The sequence below is a fragment of the Pinus tabuliformis genome, chromosome 5_1 (genome assembly GCF_031772625.1).
Source record: "Pinus tabuliformis cultivar Carrire ecotype Pingquan chromosome 5_1, CPIR1, whole genome shotgun sequence".
NCBI lineage: Eukaryota > Viridiplantae > Streptophyta > Pinopsida > Pinales > Pinaceae > Pinus > Pinus tabuliformis.
The window spans coordinates 934,579,536-934,599,988 of record NC_142305.1 but is presented as its reverse complement, the minus strand read 5'-3'; the positions used below and the strand labels follow the sequence as shown (position 1 = coordinate 934,599,988).

The 20,453-nt window shown below is 42.8% G+C and overlaps 1 protein-coding gene across 4 annotated transcripts in view; it reads left to right on the top strand.

Annotated features, from left to right (window-relative positions):
- LOC149167846 (exocyst complex component SEC6-like) overlaps positions 1 to 20,453 on the top strand; it is a 504,852-nt gene that overhangs the window by 116,130 nt on the left and 368,269 nt on the right. For all 4 annotated transcript variants that reach the window (XM_089433197.1, XM_089433196.1, XM_089433194.1 and 1 more), the window contains one exon: positions 18,594 to 18,701. In XM_089433197.1, the coding sequence (XP_089289323.1) occupies positions 18,594 to 18,701 (108 nt within the window). The remainder of the gene's footprint in view (positions 1 to 18,593; positions 18,702 to 20,453) is intronic.

The following is a 20,453-nucleotide window of genomic DNA, read 5'->3' as shown; positions in this document are numbered from 1 at the left end:
ATTGGGGAGCACTTTCAGTAGGCATGATGACAGATCCCACTGCGTGGTATGGCCGGCGCAGGGCAGTTTCACACGCATCAGATTGGTTCGTGATGTATGGAGTCAATATCTTGATTGTGCACATAGGGACCTGAGACGTGGTACAAGTTGGTGCCAACAACTGTCAGTACTATGCCACAACCATTTTCGTTGTGGGATCTAGGGATTTGGTTGGTTGATTGGGCACTCTATTTCGCGATGAGTGGGATTAGGATAGAGGATGACCCAGGTCACTCTTGGTTTGATATGCGAGGGAGCGTTGAGGCCTTTGTTGAATGGCAAGGCTGGTTTTCCTTCTTGCTTCTATGGATCAGGGTGAGTGTTGGATGGGTAGGCAGTGATATCGTGGAGATACCTAGGCCAGATGCGTTGGGACTCTATCGATATTTTTCCATTAGGTCCCAGGAGAGGAGGATACAACTTGTGCATGATGGGCAAATTGTCATGGTCAGAGTTGCACAACGACAACATGGTGGCACCCTTTTTAGACTAGCATGGGATTCGGGCATCACAGGACTTGGCAGTACAACTACCCTTGGGGATGAGTTGATTTCTATTGGGGAAGATCATTCGGATCTTCCAATGGACTTTTGTGACTCGCTGATGGCATGCGGGACTTCATCAGCATGGCAGGTTGGTCAACAGGAGGATATCATGGGAAGCCCATGTGGGAGAGACTTCATCCCCATGGGGATTGGGTTGTATCTTTAGGAGTTTACGCTTTGAGTGTAGGAGATGGACTACTCAATAGGGCAACTTCATGGGGAGTTGGACAGAGTCCTACATTATCCTGATGCTCCACTTATTAATAGTATGTAGAGGGCTTCTGGTACTTATACCTTGCTGGACAATGAGCGAAACAAGGGGTGCTTCATAGTGATCAAAATGGCTTGGGATCCGAGTATCAAGGGATTCCTTCATGACCAGATAGTGCAAAGATTGGGGATGACTCAGTGGCACATTTGGGACCTTGGTATTACTGGTGGTGATAGTGGTGATCAATAGTCAGAGGGGGCGCTTGTTCAGGATTTTCTTGAGGACAAGCAATTTTTGGCGGGGAGGGTTGTAATATCCCCAATTTTTATTTTCCGCATTAGAGACGAATTAGGAGTGGGTGCGAATGAGGAGAGAGAATGTGTGGGGGCCTCCCAGGGAGAAAAGGATGCCAACAATTATAAATAAGAGAAGAGGTCTTCATTTGCATATTTTGACAATTTTACTTCTAAACACGTGTTTTCTTGAGCTGTTTAGCCAAGTCTATTGAAATATGTAACTAGCTTCGGTCTTCATAATGGCATATGTAATCATGCTTTTATGTATTTGATGTAATCAGAAAAATAAATTTATTATTGTTAATCTTGAGGCATGGGTTTCATGCTGAAGGGAATTTATTTTTATAGGTCAAGCTCCCATTGTGAGCTATTAGTGCTTGTTAATTGAGTCTACAAGTCATTAAGGTCATTGTCATGTATAAAAGACGCCTTTTGGGCATGTTACATATTTTAAAAAGATTTATGTAAGTCAAGTAAAGTCAAAGAACTCTCCAAAGACAAGGTCATAATGCAAAAGAACAAGTCGACCTTCTCAAGCATCAAGTCGGTCTAGATACAACTTCAAGTCGGCCTAAAAACATGGAGGAAGAGTCTATATATAGGAGGACTCAGCCTCACTTAAGGAGGCATTCATTGATCATCATTCAAGTTCGATCAAAGTGAGAAGAAGTGACTAAAATGGCAGTGAAGGAAGAGATAATCTCCAACAGAAGAAATCGAAGGTTTGCATTTGTTTTAGGGCTTGAATCTATCACACGTGCGAGGAAGGATTAGGGCATCTATCTGTTGCATTAAAGTTGAATTGCAGACCCTTAGGAAGCCGAATCAAGACAAGGAATTGAGCTATCTTTCAAGCCGAGATCATAAGAAGACCATCTCTAGTCAAGTGAAGGAGGAAAAAGACTGAAACTACCTTGACTCTGCCACACCTGCAAAAAATATAGTCCATTGCAAGAGGTCGAGAGTTGTAGTCAAGGAGGCCGAGAATTTCAGATTAGTGTTGCAGCAACGAAGGCTAAAGTTGAAGAATAAATTGCAGTTGAATTAATATAGGATTAATTTTGACTTGAAGCAAGTTGACTTGGTCTTGGAGAAGTTCTTGTCAAAGGGTCTAGGTCTTGGAATTTGTCAATTGAAGATTCTATAAGAAGAAGAATTTTGTGGGTTTTCCTCTCAAACTGGAGAGGTTTTGGCCCTGGCTAGTCATCTACATCTTGTGTCCTTCTGTCTCATTGTTCTTTATGATTTGGTAGTTGTTTGATGAAGAAAACATTAATAATATTCAAGTGAAAAGAAAAAGCTAATCTAAAGAAGTAAAATCACATCACAAACAATTATCAAGCAAGAGAAATCTCCTACACTTGTTGCCCCTAGAATTCTCAACATGGTATTAGAATTAAAGTGACAAGTCAAGTAAGGGCAGCTCAACAAAGGACATTCAAGGACCAAAGTTCTAGAAGATTATCAAGGGCATCAAATCATCAAGAAGGTCTTCTCATCTCCAAGGAATTTCAAGATCAAGGATTACATCATGATGTTGAAGGAAGTCAATAGAAGAAGACCTACAAACTCTAGTTCGTTCAAAAAGGATTCTATTTTTAAAAGCATTCTTGGGAACCTCTCTCAATCATCAAAGGGAAGACCTTAAACACCTCCACAAAAGGAAGGACTTTGAAGCATCTTGAAGTTTACAAGGGAAGCAGGAGAAGGCATTGTCATCCCATCAAAATCAAGAAGGCAGTAGATTGAAGATATTGTCATCAAAGAGCATCTCCTCAAGTAAGTATCTTTAATGTCCAGATCAGAATCTATCAAATTGTCTTTTTGCAAGGAAAGCAACAAGTTGGTTGGGGCTTCAAACTTTCTTGCATGGAAGAAAAGGACAGACCTGAACCTCATAGAAAATGAAGTTATGGAGCATGTTAAGGGCTCAATCACTAAACCTCCAAAGGAAAAGGCTCAAGCTCATGCAAAATTCATGAAAGGGGAAGTAAGGACTCAAAGGATTCTCATAGAATCTATCAAGGACCCCTCATTCCCCATGTATCAAAATTAGAAACATCAAAAGAAATATATGACAAACTTATAGAATTGTTCTCCGTATGCACTGCAGGAGATGTGATCTCGTTAAGACAGGAACTCTACAAGATGAAAATATCAAAAGAAGGAATAACCACATACTTTATGAGGGTGTTTGAAATAAGGGACCAACTAGAAGAGTTGGGAGAGATAATGTCTGACAAGGAAATGACTACTATAGTGCTCAATGCACTACCAAAGGAATGGGGTAACTTTACATCGAGCATCTATGGGAAGAAAAAAGCTACTCCATTCAATGAACTATGGTCACTATGCAAAATTGAAGAAACTAGGTTCAAGGCAAAAATGTGATGTAGGATCAAACGAACAACTCAAGCATATGCTGCCCATGGTAAAGAGGAAAGGAAAGTTTGGGAAGTTTTGTCCTCAGAAAAAGAAGAAGAATATGACAAAGGTTCAATGCTATGGTTGTCAAGAATATGGGCACTACAAGAGAGATTGTCCTAAACTCAAGAAGGACAACTACAAAAAAGGAAGACAAGAAGCCCATGTCACCGAAGAAGTGGAAGAAGCCCATGTCACCAAAGAAGTGGAAGAAGCTGAAAAGAAGAAATCCAAGAAGGAAGAAGTAAAAGTTCTCTACTATGATTGAGATAAGTATTCTCCACCTAGTTCTTTTCAATTCTTGTAAAATATGGATATCATGGTAGAAATCATTAGAAACATGACAGGATGCATCATTTTAGGAGATGGCATCATAGGAGCATACGACTGAAGCAAGAGCTCAAGGCATCATAATAAGAAGCTGAAGTAGAATTCGATGACAATCATCATTAGAAGAAAGTAGCTCTTGGTAACCTTATTAGAAGCATAAAGTAGCACTTATGAGTAGAAGGAAGTCATCTAGTATAGAGCTCATCATACATCATTGGAAAGGATCATTTGCAAGATGAGGATAACCAGGATCCTCTATTGGAATCTTCATTAGAAGATTCATTTCTTGGAAGAAGCAAATGTCTCGTTGAGAATTCCACTTTGAGTGGGATTCATTGTTTGAAAGAATGATGGTATGATGACAAAGGAATGTAGCATGTCGACATGGTCAAAATACTTTCAATCAAGGGAAAGGAAGTTGCTAAAAGAAGTCTAGATGACCAAAAAGAAGGAAAGAGGTATGTATGCATATGTTGGATAAGTTAGGTCATGTCATCATGTAGTTACAAACAATTGGGATAGATACTCTACCTCATGAGTATGATCAGAAGAAAGGGTTCTCTTCTGTTGGAAAGATGCATTGAAGGCATGGTTCACATATTAACTAGATGAAATCGACATAATGTGTCCTCATATAAAATATGAGGTGGTTAACAAAGATGAAGGAACTATGATTGAGAGTTCTTGGGAAACAATATGTGAATAAAGAAAATAAGAGATTGTGAAAAATGCAACTATGGTCACATAAATAAGGCAATCAACATTCGATGACTAGGAGAGTTGGCCATGATATCTCCATGGGAAAGATATGAAGACTTTGGGAAAGTCTGGAAAGAAAGAAAACCCTTGACAATTGAATATCTTGGAGATGTGTCAATATGAATGCAAGATGTTGATGTTGCAACAAGCAAATGTCATGATGAAGGGCCATCACAAAAGGTAATTTTTGATTTGATGTTCATTTCTAATTTTTGAACAATATCTGGATGGGCTAATACAGGGCTACCTAAAGAGAGGTGTGGATGTCATCTACAACTGATACTCATGTGGAAGGATGGAAGATCTGGAAGGATATATGATGTGGAAAAGGTAGTTGTATTAGGAAAAGCTAGATATGGTCTAATGGATCACTTTCTGGTAAAAGAAAGGATGACATGACTAACATAATTCGAGAAGGAAAGTGATGGATGGCCAATGCCCTACGAAGAAGTCCCAAAAGATGAAGTCTCCATAATATTGAAAATATAATTCATGACATCGAATGGAGGAGCTCTACAACCAATTGAAGGTCCCATGATCTTCAACAGAAAAGAAATGACTGCTACTGAAAAACAAGTCCCTAGTTAAGAGGGAGCCTAGAAGCAAGTTTCTAATTAAGAAACTTGGAAACAAGTCTCTAGTTAAGAGGGAGCCTAGAAGCAAGTTTATAATTAAGAAACTTGGAAACAAGTCTCTAGTTAAGAGGGAACTTGGGTACATTCCTTTTATGGGAATAAGTACATTCCTTCACAGGAATGGGAATATCATTCCTAGTTGAGAGGGAGAGATAGACACATCATTCTTGTCTCCACATGGGAAGAAAGAATGGAGGATTGGGTAGGCATCTGGCATCAGATACTCTTTGAGGATTTGGTAGGGCATCCAAGATAAGAGTAGTCGTAGAGGACCGATATTCTTTGAGGACTGGGAATCCAAGATAAGAATAGTCCTGGAAGGACATACCTTGTGAACACTCGGGTGGGGTATGCTCCTTGAGAGACAATGATGAAGGTGTCTATAAATCATTGGTCTCGCCAGCATTGTGCTTTGATCTTGTGGAGAGATAGAGCTGTTAGTCAAGGCCTTGCTATGTGACAATGTTGGATGATATGATGCTATACAGATGGGTTACCAATCCGACTCTTCTTATGAGAATTCTTCAGATTGAGAATGTCCAAGTACCTTGTATGGATTATGAATACCTCCCTAGTTAAGAGGGAGTGTTGAAATATGTAACTAGGTTCGGTCTTCATAATGACATATGTAATCATGATTTATGTATTTGATGTAATGAGAAAAATAAATTTATTATTGTTAATCTTGAGGCATGGGTTTCATGCTCAAGGAAATTTATTTTTATAGGTCAAGCTCCCATTGTGAGCTATTAGGGCTTGTTAATTGAGTCTAATTCTCGTTCTTATTCTAGAGCAAATTTTGAAGAGCCATCCACATCATGAGCAGAGTTCTTCTCGGACAAATGTGGTATTAGGGAGTCTTTCACACCATCTAAGATCATCAGTCTCGCCTTCGTATCCAATTCCTCGTATACTTCCAACTCCTTAGGGTCAGTTTGCTTCTTGATGGCTTTCTCGGCGAACTCCCAGATTCTGTTGACTTGCAAGACCAACTTGATCCTTCCCTTCCATGGACTATAGTTGGACAACCCTTCCAACGTGTCCTCATACCGTAGACCAACCTGCAACTTTGACGTTGTAGTGAGCCCTTCACGTACAATGTGACCAACTCCGTCTTAAGCTGTACTTCGTTGTGCACACTCTGATTTACTGTCCCTCAAAGTAGCTCAGACCTGCTCTGATACCATGTTTCTCCATGACACTGGTGTCTAGGATAGAGTCTTAAATCAATGACGCTACCAAACCAAGTATCACAACAAGACTACTTTGCAACAACGGAACAATATACACAGTAAATCTACAAGTGTACAAGAATGTAGACAACTTTTTACAATTTCATACAAGTGTGTACAATAACCCAATCTTTGTTATATTAAACCAACTAAATAATACAACAGTCTAGGGCTCCTGTACAAGGGATAATGGCCCTCAATTATCCACAAGTACAAGAATACGAATACAAGATAATGATAATCTAACGATCTAGCTATTGATGTGCACCTCACAGCTGCTTTGTCATACCCTGTAACCTGTTGGTCCTCTGCTCCCAATTTGCTCACTAGCTACTCCTTAGTCTATCAAGAAACAACACATAAAGACTCTAGGAGGGCTTCCTGCTATCACTGCTGCAAATCACTTCTGCCACAATGAACTTTGGCTCATCCAGACTGCTCCTCTAGGCTGGCCAATACTTGAGCTATCCAACTTCCACTCTAGCAGTCAATTTTGTCCATCAAAGTGCTAGACATTAGGCTCCAAACGTCACCCACCTTTAGATGCCAAGTTCCCTTTGTGGCAGATGATCAAGGGCTACACTTGGGCCACCTACACACTGCCCTCCAACAGTCCAAAGGTGCTGAATACAAATGTTTACCCATCACTATAGAAACTGCCCACTGGTTAGTGCATCTAACCACCAACTCTAGCCCTCCTCTTTGGCTACTACAGGCTGCAAACTATACCATCCAATTTGGTCAATGTTTGACCCAATACAAGGAAAACTCAATTGCAAACATACCTCAGGTTTGGTGTTGAACTACTGTAGCACTGTGATATGGTTAGGGCTTCTTGTAGCTCTACGTCAGCCCTACTTTGCTGCCCCACATGCCCTTCTATAGCTGCGACCTTCCCTTACAAACTTTCTCTGCCCATTCGCTGTTGTTCCAAGGATAAACCAACCCCAAACAACCCTTACGACCTCCCTGTTCTAGGATATTTAGGATTGCGGCCTACCCACAACAATCTCAAGGGACTGCGACTTGCATAAAACAGAGAACCCACACTTTAATTTACACCAAAGCTGACCCAGAAACATCCTCCTCTCACACGGCCCTTCTACAAGACAAACTCGACTACTAAATAGAGAAGAAGGTGCCCAAACAAGCCCTCTTTCTCTTCGCTGGTCCTACTATCTTTGTTTACGGCCAAATAAGAAAAACCTTCTCTTTTCTATGAGCTCCCTTCTTGCTTTGTGTTGCATAAGGCTGTATCCGAAATGTTTCCCAATCACCTTCTATTTATACACCATAGAAGGGGTTCAACGATTTTCACAAAGAGGGCTTGTCTAGCTTCTTAAGGTCGCCAACTACTAGGCCGACCTTAACAAAGCTCGCACAATATCTTCAAAATTTCATATCTCCACTTAGACAACTCAAGATTCGATGATTCTCGACGCGTTGCATTCTCCTCGCCATCCTCCATCATCTCCATCTATCACATGCCAAGTAGATCTCATGGTTTTGGCCCAAATCCTTTGGGTACAAATCCCCAACCTTGGTTTCCACGCCCACAATGCCCTATTGTGGCACTCCAAACCCTGAACCCTAGGGCTTGGAGTACCTCCGAAGCTACCAAGAGTCAACACATCCTCTTAGCGAGGGAGGCACTTCCAAGACTAGGAAGTAGCTCACGATCATCATTGTCACTGCTCACAACACTCGCCCAACTCCTAGCGCTCACAATTGCAACAATCCTTGTTGTGTGAACTACGCCTCTCTCAGAGGTGTTGCTGTCGCAGGAAGCATCTTGCTTCTTCTTCTTCTTCTCCTGAATTATTTTCCAATCCCTCCATGATTCCTTTTTGGCAGTTGTAGGAGCACCCTTGCTACCCACTGACCACGCGCTCTTCTTGGGCTGCAAAGTCTCCCTTTGAACATGCAAACTCCTTCTAGAACTCGACTCCCTCTAAGCCTTTGAAACCTGGACCTTCTTCTCTGGAACATGTACCTGCTCCTTTGAAGCTTGCACCTACACCTACTCCTTTGAAGCTTGCACCTGCACCTGCTCCTTTGAATCTTGCACTTGCACCTGCTTCTTTGGAACCTACACCTGATCCTCCTGCTGCTTCTTCCCATGATCCACAGGCATGCCCGTCAGCCTGTATAGACCATGCTCTCTAACTCCAATCACTACACCTATAGAGCTAGAGCCTCTGGGCCTGAGTCTTGCCTTCCCACTCTGGAACAATACCTCAAACCCCTTCTGCTCAATCGCTAAGATAGATATCACGCTATATCCGAGTCTTGGTACAAACAATACATCCTGGACTCGCATCACCTTAACTAACTCCATACTGAATGGCACAGCTCCCGAACTTTGGATCTCCTTCTGACTCTTGTCACCCAATACCATGTGCAACTTCGAGTTAAACTCAGCTAGAGTCTCAAATGCCTCCTGTGACCTTGTCATATGTTTCGAAGCACCATTGTCCACATACCATGCAGCCTCATCAATGGTACCTTACGAGAAATGAGAGATCAAGGCAAAGCCCTCCTCCTTCATATTCCTGGCGAGAGCATCTATCTCAGCAAAAGTGGCAATCCCGACGACCTGCTTCCCTTTATTCTTGTTGTTATCTCCTATCTTCTTCTTCATCGGACATCTCGTCGAAAAATCACCCATCTCGCCACAATGGAAACAATTGATCTTACTCAAGTCCTTCTTCGGCTTGCCCTTCATTCTTGCTGCGAGTGCTGCGTCATCATTTGAAGCCTTCTTCTTTGTATGAAGATCCTCGTCTCGCAACCCTTCCTGAATGAAGCCGTCCCACAACCTAATCCAGTCTGGTAACTTCTCTCTGGCAACGGTCCCCTTTGATGAAGGGCTTCCATTCCTCTGTGAACCCTTTCAAAACAATCCTCACCATATCTTATCTGAAATAGTCACACTGATGACTGTAAGCTCATCTTTGTCCTGAGACAACCTTGTCAGACACGAAGTCACTCCTTCAACTTGCAACATCTTGGTGGACTTCAACTTGTCCTCCAATACCAGCACCTGGTTCTCGTTCTTATTCTGGAACAAATTCTAAAGAGCCATCCACATCTCATGAGTGGAGTTCTTCCCGGAAAAATGTGGTATGACGAGTCCTTCACACCATCTCGAATGATCAATCTCTCCTTCGTACCTATACTTCCATCTCCTTAGGGCCAGTTGGCTTCTTGATGGTTTTCTCAGCGAACTCCCAGATTCTGTTGACCTGCAAGACCAACTTGATCCTTTCCTAACATGGACTATAGTTGAACAACCCTTCCAACCTTTCCTCATACGATAGACCAACCTACAACCTTGACATTGTAGTGAGCCACTTTGCATTTGGAGGGGGAGGCACATGACTGGTGGTTTCATGGCTTGTCCACTCTGGGGCATGCCAACGTGACCTCTTATGAGGATTTCACATGGAGAGTAGTGGAGCGGTTTGATTGGAGAGATCTAGAGGCTCACTTCAGGGAGTTGACCCAGCTCAGGCAGATTGGGCATCCAGAGCACTATATTTCGAAGTTCTTGAGGGTCTCGGTCATGGTACCAGATTTGTCGGATGCCAGGCGAGTGTACACATTTGTAGAGGGGTTGATGGAGCCACTGTGTGGATTGGTGAAGTTGCACAAACCTTCTACTCTACAGGAGGCCGTGACTTGTGCGAGAGACCTACAGGGGGCCATCCCTAAGACCCGGGCATCTATTCCACCATGCACTCCCTACCTTCAAAAAGGTAGTGACACTAGACCTCCACCAGCACAGAGAGCAGCCCAAGGGCATGGGCACCTGGACGATGAGACCAGGAGAGACCTCAGGAGGAGGAAGTTGTGCTTTACATGTCGGGAGCCATGGGCACCGGGCCATTAGTGCATCGCTGGCAAGGCCCATTATATCGAGGTCTTCTCGAACATCGATCAGGAGGATGAGGTGGAGTTGGAGTATGGTGGGGGAGATAGTGAGGGTCTGATGGGGAGGGGGCCACCACCACCACCACCCCCACATGGTGGAGCATCTTTTGCGCTAGCTGGGGGAGTCTTGGCCTCTTTGTGCAGGGTTCCCAAATTTCTGACCCTAAAGATCAGAGGCACAGTGCAGGGGTAGCGTGTCTTAGTCTTAGTAGATAGTGGGGCCATCCACGATTTTATAGATGCTCAGATGGTCCAGAGGAGAGGCATCACCAATGTAAAGTTTGAGGGGTTTTCAGTTTTGGTACTGGGGGATAGGACTATGCAGTGCACTCGATATGTTCCCACTTTTATGGTGAGCATGGGGAACTATTCGATGACAAACCATTTCTTCGTGGTGGATGTACCGGACGCCAATGTGGTGATGGGTGTCCAATGGTTGTATTCCCTTGGCTGAGTTACCGCCGACCGGAGGAAACTCGAGATGGAGTTTACCGGGCTGGATGGTAAGCTAGTATTTCTTCGGGGCATGCATTCATATCCTCCACAGACAGTCTTGACCCACAAGATGGAGGTCGATTTGAGGCATGGGGACATAAAATGGGCAGTGGAGCTTTTAAGATTTCAAAGGCTGGGGGATAGACCAAGCCGCCACATCCAGACATACAGGCTATACTAGACAGATATCTAGTAGTTTTTGGAGATGTACCATTAGGGAAGCCACCTGACAGGGGGTTTGAGCACACCATAAAGTTGGAGCCTGGTGTGCAGGCAGTCATCACCACACCCTATAGGCATCCCAAAGCCTATAAGGATTTGATTGAGCGAGTCATCAGTGAGTTGTTGGTGTTGGGCCACATTAGGCCGAGTTCCAGTCCCTCCACTTCTTCGGTAGTGCCGGTGAAGAAGAAGCACCGATGAGCTGATGGATGAGCTTAGAGGAGCTAAGTTCTTCTATAAGATAGGTTTGCGGTCGGGGTAACATCATATTCGCGTGAGGGATGAGGACATCCCGAAGACAACTTTCAGGTGTCATTATGGGCATTCCGAGTCCCTGGTCATGCCTTTTGGGTTGACCAATGCCCTTGCCACTTTCCAGTCATGTATGAACCATGTGTTCAGGGGGCAGTTGAGGAGATTTGTGCTGGTTTTCCTCGATGACATCTTGATCTGCAACAAGACGTGGGAGGAGCACTTGCAACAATTAGAGACGGCGTTGCGTATTTTAGAGGAGCAACAGTTCTACAACAAATTGTCCAAGTGTGAGTTTGGACTGACGAAGATGCTTTACTTGGGACATATCATTGGCGTAGATGGGGTCAAGGTGCATGAGGAGAAGATCATGGCCATTTGGGACTGGCCGGTGCCTAGAGATGTGACAGTGCCGAGGGGGTTTTTGGGCATTTGCACGTATTATCGAAAGTTCATCAAAGTCTTTTCACAATTAGCGGCACCCCTCACAGATTTGACTAAAAAGGGGGCTTTTGCATGGACCAATAGAGCTTAGACAACTTTCGATCACCTCAATGAGCTGATGAGTAGTTGCCCAGTATTGGCACTTCGAGATTTCACGCAGCCATTTACATTGGAGTGTGCTGCATTAGGTGAGGGGATTGGGGTAGTTTTGTCCCAAGGTGGGCACCCTATTGCTTTCGAGAGCCGGGAGCTTCTACCCCATGAGCTGTCGTATTCTATATATGACAAGGAGACGCTGGCCATCATGCATTCGTTGGTCAAGTTCCAGCATTACCTGGTGGGTAACCAGTTTTGGGTGAAGATAGATCACAACAGTCTTCGCCACTTCATGGGGAAAAAAGCCTCAACGACAGGTAGTAGAGGTGGGTCAGCAAGGTGCAGGCCTATGATTTTGATATTGAGTATGTGTGGGGGAAGCACAATGTGGTAGCCGATGCACTATCCCGGAGACTAGTAGGGCTTTCACTCATGAACATTTGCCATGACTGGAAGGTGCAATTGTTAGTAGAGTACTCCAAGGATCGGCGGGCATGTGAGATCTTGGAGGGCATTCACACAGATGAGCGCTACTGAGTGATGGCTAAGATTATCTACTACAAGGGGCGCATATTCTTGGTTCTAGGCTCGCTGTTGAGGGAGCGGATACTTCATGTAGCCCATGATTCTCCATTGTCAGGGCATCAGGGGTTCAAGAAGACATACATGGTAGCGAGAGAGTGCTTCACATGGAAGGGCCTTAAGGGGGACGTTTTGTGGTATGTGCAAGAGTGTGAAGCCTGTTAGAGGAACAAGGGGGAGTTGACTCATCCAACTGGGTTGTTGCAACCTCTCCCTATTCTTGAGGGGAAATGGGAGAGTATCTCTATGGATTTCATCACAGGGCTTCTAATAGTGGAGGGCAAGGATTGTATCTATGTGCTGGTCAACTGACTGACCAAGTATGCCCATTTCTTTTCCATTCTGACACGGTACTCGACCTCTCAGGTGGCGAAGTTTTTCTTTAGGGAGGTCTTCTGCTTGCATGGAGTCCCTCAGACCATAGTCAGCGACAGGGAAAATCGATTTGTGGGAGGATTCTGGCAGGAGCTCTTCAGGCTAGTGGGTATTGATCTTGCCTTGAGCACTAGTTACCACCCATAGATAGATGGCTAGACGGAGAGGGTGAACAAGTGGCTAGAGGGCTATCTCAAGAACTATGTGACCAGGCAGCAAAGGGCATGGATTCAATGGCTACACTTAGGGGAGTATTGCTACAACACCACCCATCATATTTCCATCGGTATGTCACCTTTTTGTGCTTTATATGGTTATGATGCTATGTCTTTTGTTGACATTGTTTTTGGAGACAATTGGGCCCCAAATGCCAAAGATTGGATCCTAGAGAGCCAAGATATCCTAAAGGCTCTCAAGGATAATTTGCTGATAGCTTAGAATCAACAAAATTTGTATGCTAATAGACATCGGGTTGAGAGACGCTTTGAGTAGGGAGACTTGGTGTTCCTGCTATTGCAGCCATATAGGTAGTCGACATTGAAACAAAAGGGGGTCGAGAAGCTGCAACCATGTTTTTATGGGCCATACAGGGTGATTAGAAGAGTTGGGGAGGTGGGATACCAGTTGGAGCTACCACCAGGGAGTAAGATCCACAACATTTTCCATGTTTCATGACTCAAGAGGGTGTTGGGGCAGCAAGTTACGGTAGCTGTGGAGTTGCCTCCACTTGATGATGAGGGGCATCTGGTTTTGGACCTAGAAGCCATCCTGAAGACTAGGGAGAGGAAGTTAAGGATCATAATGATCAGGGAGTATTTGGTGTGTTGTAAGAGTTTACCGGATGAGGATGTCACTTGGGAGGGTGAGCACATATTGGAGCATCCAATGCTGAAATTGATTGGGGACAAGCAACCTTTGGGAGGGGAGCACTGTAATGTCCCATACTAAATTATTTTGGAACAAAATTAATTCCATAATTTTAAGAACAATTTTGGAGGCTATGGGACCCACTCATTTTTGGTAAAGGACTTAGGAGTTAAAAAGGGAGTCGTATTATTTTGCTAGTGGGATGTGGGGGCCACCCACATAATGAAAATGCACTTCACCTAGCTTATGGTTCAAAATGCATAGGAGGGAGTTCAATTTGTTTGGTGGAGGGTCCCATGGGGGAAGGAAGGCCCATGAAATTATAAAAGGAGGGAGCTCAACTTCATTTGCATCTTTTGGCATATCAAAAACTTAATTGAGTTGCTCGAGCTGCTCAGCCGGGTCGCTTGCTGTTCAACACGAGTTTTCCAAGCGGAGAACTCACCCTTTCTTCGGGGGACTTTAAGTGCCACCCTAGGAAGGTTCTTTCACACCTATCCGAAGGAGACTTACAATGTATTTTCCAGCATTTGCATTCAGATTTGCCAGGCAGTGCGTATTTCTGAAGCACGCATAAGAGGCTCTTGAGGGAGTCATTTCAGTGCTCTTTTGGAGAGCAATTGCCCGAGGAAATCAGGGGAAGGGAGTTCAACTAATTTGTAGGCTTTTTGGGAGTTTGGGAGCTGGAGGAGACAACTATTTTCTGGAGTGAGTTTGTTGCTCCTGGGCCTGCGCAGAAGGGTGTCTCTGGGCACACGTGGGAGTGAGGAGCTTGCTCATTGAGGCTGGTACTTGCCAGGAGAAATAAGGATAATATTGTGGAGTTGATTGCAGCCTTTTTGGAGTGTTTTTGGGGTGGTTTGCTAGTGCATTGTCAGGCAACGTATTTCAACAACCAATGGAGAGCGTATGGCCTTTGGGGGTTGATTTTCGGAGGTCAGAATTAGGCTAAACCCTTTTTGGGTTTTGGCGGGTTCTACTTGAGGAGCTTGGAGGTAATTTTGCAGAATTTTTTGAGCACTTGAGGAGGGGTTTCCAACTATATCTTTGCAGTAGACAATGCATAATTGCTGGGGCAGCGCAGAGCAGTAATTGGGCAATTGATAGCAACATCCAGGCTTCATATCTATTCACCTGGGGTTTGCTCCTCTTGCCTTTGAGGCAAGTCCATGTGCATTCCTTCCATATATTTGTAGTCTTGCTCCAGTTTATAATAAAATGGCTCAGTTGCTTCTACATTATGGTTTTTTATGGGTGCATGTTAAAGTTTGAAATTTTTTGTGGTGTAATTTGCTGCTTTCTTTCTATATCACTAATTTTCCTAATTAGGAACATTACATGTCATCTCCACCCACCTCCAATTCTGTATCATCCACCAAATCACTGTCAGAGAAAACCTCAATGTAGTGGGCCTTGCCGACTTTACATCTATGGCCTGGAGCCCATGGTTCCTGCCAGGTAAAACACAACTTCCAACTTCGAAGGTCTCTTCGGGTCTCCTCATCCAACTGTCCATGCCCCTAGTTGGTTCTTGGTGGTGGAGCTCTAGTGTCTCTTCCTCTCTGCTGGAAGCCTTGCCTAGGTGGTAGTGGTGCTCTAACCCTCGGTAGAGCATCTTGCAAATCTCGGGCCCTCCCCACTGCGTCCAGCAAGGTAGTGGGTCTATTGGACTTTACCAGTCCCTTCAGTGGCTCTGCTATGAAAACCCTCCTGGACTCCGATAGATTCGGCACCATCACTGACAGCCTCAGAAACTCTGAAATGTAGGCCTCAATGCCCCTGGTCTGCTTGAGCCTTGTCAACTCCCCAAAGTGCTCCTCTAGATCTTTCCTCTCAAAATGATCCAACACCCTCCTGGTGAAATCATTGTAGGCTGTCACCACGTAATGTCCCATTATGGTTAGCCCATGGAACCACTAATCATGGGCCTCTACCTCCAAATGTAGTGTGCCAATTTTTATTGCCTCCCCATCTGTCATCTGGTTTAGCTGGAAGTAGACATCCAACTTCTCTACCCACGCTCTGGCTGAGCTCTTAGAAGAGCCATTAATAGTTGGGAGAAACAACCTCCCCATAGTACGCTGCAAATCTATCCCCTGTGTGTAGTTTCCCCCAGTTTGTCCTTTGGGCCTATTATTGCCCTTCAGTTGGCAAAAATCCTTGAAAATGATAGCTTCTCTGAACTTGGGTCCATAGGACTGATACTCTAAGAAGTAGTCCCCCATAGGCAACTCCTCCTTCCCTTGCTGCCCACCAGCTCCAGTTGTCAAGAACGTGGGAATGGTGGATCTAGGTGTTGTGTTGGGAATAAGAGGCTTGTTGGGGTTAAGGGATGCGTGGTGCTGTGAAGTACCAGAGCCTTCACCCAGCTGGAATTCCCCTTGAATTCCATTATCCTTGTTGTTGCCACAATTCTGTTGCCTTAGTTCCTCAATACTCTTGGACAGGTCCTGTACTGTCTTCAACAAATGATGAGCAAAATCCTCCTCCTTACTTTATTTATCTCCCTCATTCTTTGCCATGTTTGTCTCCACAACCTTTGGTTCAGTTATCATAGGATCTGGAGTAATCTGCAACTGCCTTTCTCTACTCATGTAACTCAGTCTCCGGTAAGTTACGTTTTGCCTATCCTCTGATGTCATAGACTACGCTACTCCCATAGGCTGAGCCAAGTCTATGATGTCTGATACCACTGTAATATTCTTAGGGAATTTTTACAGTAAATAACAAAGCATACATAGACATAAATACCATGAAAATCAAACGCATAAATCAGTCCATGAGTTTGCACTGTTGAGCCATTTTATTATAAAATCAAGAGGGTACAATGTGGTGCTGGAAAGTGTGCACCTTGGCTTGTTCAAGGTAAGCTAGCAATGCCTAAGTGAATAATGAGAAATACCCCTCGAGTGCGTTGTTGCTCTCTACTGGATTTGAGCTAAACTGCCCAGAAAATACACTGTTGGTTGTGAAGAATTGTTACTAGGGCCATCTACGATGCTCAAAAAATTCTGGGAAATTAACCCCAGAATCTCCACCAAATACACAGAATAACCCACGAAGGAATTGGTTGATGGTTGACCTTGGAATTTCAGCCCTCTTTTCCCTCTATGGCTTTGCTGTTGGGTAATTCGACCCACCTGTAAATTCTGCTGCAAAAAGCCCTCAAATTGGCTACAATCTCCAAACAAATAGTCCCCTGGGCTCCTCAAATCTCAGCCCCAAACTCCCTTGACTCCTCAACCCCCAAGCGTACCTCTTCCAAGAACTGCATAGTCCTTAGCTGCTGCTGCTGAACCTCTCCAAAAACTCGCACTCCTCATTGCTGGAATGAACGGGAATAGATGAATTCCCTCCTTGTGTCGGCACTCGAAGTCCACCGAAGCAAGGGTTTAGATTTCCGCTCAGAAACACTCGTGTGCTAAACAACACTTGCAGACTTGGCTTCAGCTGAAGCATGCTATATCAAAGACAAGTTTTCTCAAAGATGAATGAATCCAAAATGAGTGCCTTTCCTTCCTTTTGTCAAAATGCCTCCAACGTGCTCATGTGGGCCCAACTCGATTTCCTCCTGCCGAATTTCCTCCAATGCATTCGTACTTCCCATGTGGGCCACAATTCTCCATGGGTCCCCCCCACGCTCCACTAGTGGCTCGTTATTTCCCTTCCATCTCTAATGTTTGGGGGCTTGCTTTAATCAAAAATCAATGTGGGGCCTCTAAACTCACATTTCCTAAGTGCAAACATGAATTAAGACAAAATTGATCAAAATTGATATTTCACTTAGCAATAATGCTAAGTGGGAATATCAGAGTCTTTCTCAATTAGATCCTTTTGAGTAACAATTGAGGAGTCAAACATGAATGGGAATGCCTTTTTTAAGAATTGAATAGAAGTGTAATATGGAAAATGGAAAGTGTTGAGTATGGTTACAATTTGAAACACACTACCTCAACTAGATCCCTAGTAGTACAACCTAACTTGAGACATGATGACACTTCTAAAGGGTAATTATGTCGCCCATGGTACAATGGGGCAATTAATAAGATCACAAATGTTAAAGTGTTATTGGATTCCATTTTATTGTCTATCACTTTCATGACTAAATAGACAATAAATAGAGGGGAAAAAATAAAGTATTCTACATTGTGCAAGATTTATATCTAATATGATATAGATAAGATAATTTTAGTGATGTCAAACAAGATGACCACCAATATGTCAAAGAGACTGCTAAGTACAATAGTGTAGAATACAAAGTCGGAGCAAAGAGGATGGTTCTATGAAATACAAATAAAAGCAACAAGGTAAAAGCAGATCTAAACTATGCTATACTATAGAAGCTGCAAACTATATGTATAAATAAAATAATTTAAAGGATTCGAGGCTTTGCAAAGTTTATGTTAATATAACCTGAAAATATTAGTGTTATGTAAGTCGGTGACATATGACGAATATGATCTATATTAAATTATCAAGTTAGGTTAGGATTAGTGCCTTAACCACCGTAATCAACCTATGGCTGCTATATATCAATATAGTAAGAGAGGCTGAGATGGGTAAGTGCTATTTGTGTAATTCTGGGTAGTCCATCTTGGGTTAAGTGCTGTGTACTTGCTGCATCACCACCATTAATATAACTCAAGTGACATTTATTATTCGCTAATAATGTCTGTGCACCTATATGAAATTTAACAATTTAGACCTGATGAGGATGTTATATATGTACAATGAAGGTTAAAATAGAGAACGATTCTCTCATTTAATGATCTTGTTTGAAATGGAAGCTTTTTTTCATACATGCATGATGAATCTTTATTTTTTACACTGTTTGAAACATCAAGTGTTTGTTTTAGGGTGGTTGAGATGCAGGAGATTCTCGATCAACAACTAGCAGAGGAAGCAGCTGAAGCTGAGGGTGCAGGGGCAATGGCATCAATAACAAACCCTCGAAGAGCCACAAAGTGAGTCTCTCAATTCTACCTGATGCTGTTTTTGGGTCATAATATACTAAATTATGAAAGTTGAGATAGTGTTCTTTCTTTTTCTCAAGCATCCATTGATATATTTGTAAATGCATTATATGTTGAATTTGTAGATTAGGAACTAGTTTTCATGTAAATTTTTATTTTGTTTCCAAAATTTATTTGTCATGCTGCTATATTTTGTTAGTAGTGTTGGCATTGATGTCAAATGGTTATGAAAGTTTGTTGTCAAATGGTTATGAAGGGCAGCATAAAACATGTAATTGATGATCCTTACCATGACTTTGGCTTCGATATAAATGAACACAAGAAGATATAAATGGATGCACTTCATTTGTAAGACTGACTACAGTGGTTTGTAAGGCTGATTACAGTGGTTTGTAAGGCTGATCCAATGAAGAATCAAAACTTGTTACAGTGGTTTGAAGAGTCAAGATCTGTTACAGTGGTTTAAAAGTAAATAGTAAATACATGACATGTGAGATCTGGAGAATTGTATATTTCCATTGAACATGAATATTATCATCAATTTACAGTATGCTATATGATGAGTTAACATTTACAAGAAGTGCACTATCATAGCTTATATCCAAGCCATGAACTCTCTGATTAGTATACATCTTGCAATCTAATTTGCATGATCATGTTGTTGGTGCTGCAGAAGTGCTTGAAGTTGTTGTGATGTAGATGGTTGCAGATCTGGAAGAAGAACCTTGAGTTTTCCGTAATTCAGAGAACGGACACAGATTAAAGCTTAACTATCTTTGTTTGCAGCCCAAATTGTGTTGAATTTTGGTATCTGTGGTTGGTATTCATAAATTGTTTTAGCCCTCAAACTAAAAAGAAATGATAATTATAAATATAAATTTCAAGTCGGCTTCAAAAGAGGGAAATTGAATTTTTTTGTCCCTACAAGTTCAAGTCGGCCAGCCTACATGCCACACCAATTTGGGCTCATGAGATGTCTATATATATTCCACAACCACCAATTTGGATCACACAAATACAATATCTTTTGTTCATCATAAAAATATTAATGGGTATTAATAAATATATGGGTGAGAAGCTTTTAAGAGACGATGATCAAGGCTGTTTTAATCTTAGACGTTGATTAGAGACTTAATCACAGTCGTTGATTCATCAACAACAAAAGTATAAGAGAAGACTTGAGAGTCATTTGGAGACACACCAGGCAAATAGTCAGTAACCCGAGGGAAATTGATTCTCAAGGAGAAGGAGTTCGATTTCAGAGGGAGAGTTGCAGGGTGAAGGAAGAGGAGGGTTTTAGTATCAGTCACAGATCAAGGAGGGGGTGACGTAGTGCCTCAGAGAAATAGCGTAGAGGGAGAGCTCTGAGATACAACCTAGGCAGGGACGAGATCTCACACAACCCTCTCACAGAGGACGCAATCCTTACGCAAATGATGTAGGGGTGATGCAGTGAAGGATAAAGGGTCTCTGTGGTGTCAGAATTTCTTCTAGCTAAGGAGGACAATTATCTCAGGTGTTTTCTTGAAGGTTTTTCTATGTACTGCAGAATTATTCCTTGTAAAGAGATTGTTACTGAAGAATAATAAATAAACCCTCATTTGCTGCACCGGTTTTCTTGCATTGCGTTTTTTCTCGGGATAATTGTCCAAAAATAACTGTGTTGATGTGATTGATTCTTGTGCTTGTATATCACTATTGTTTTTATCTATGCTATTATGTGATAACTGCAGTAGAATTTAT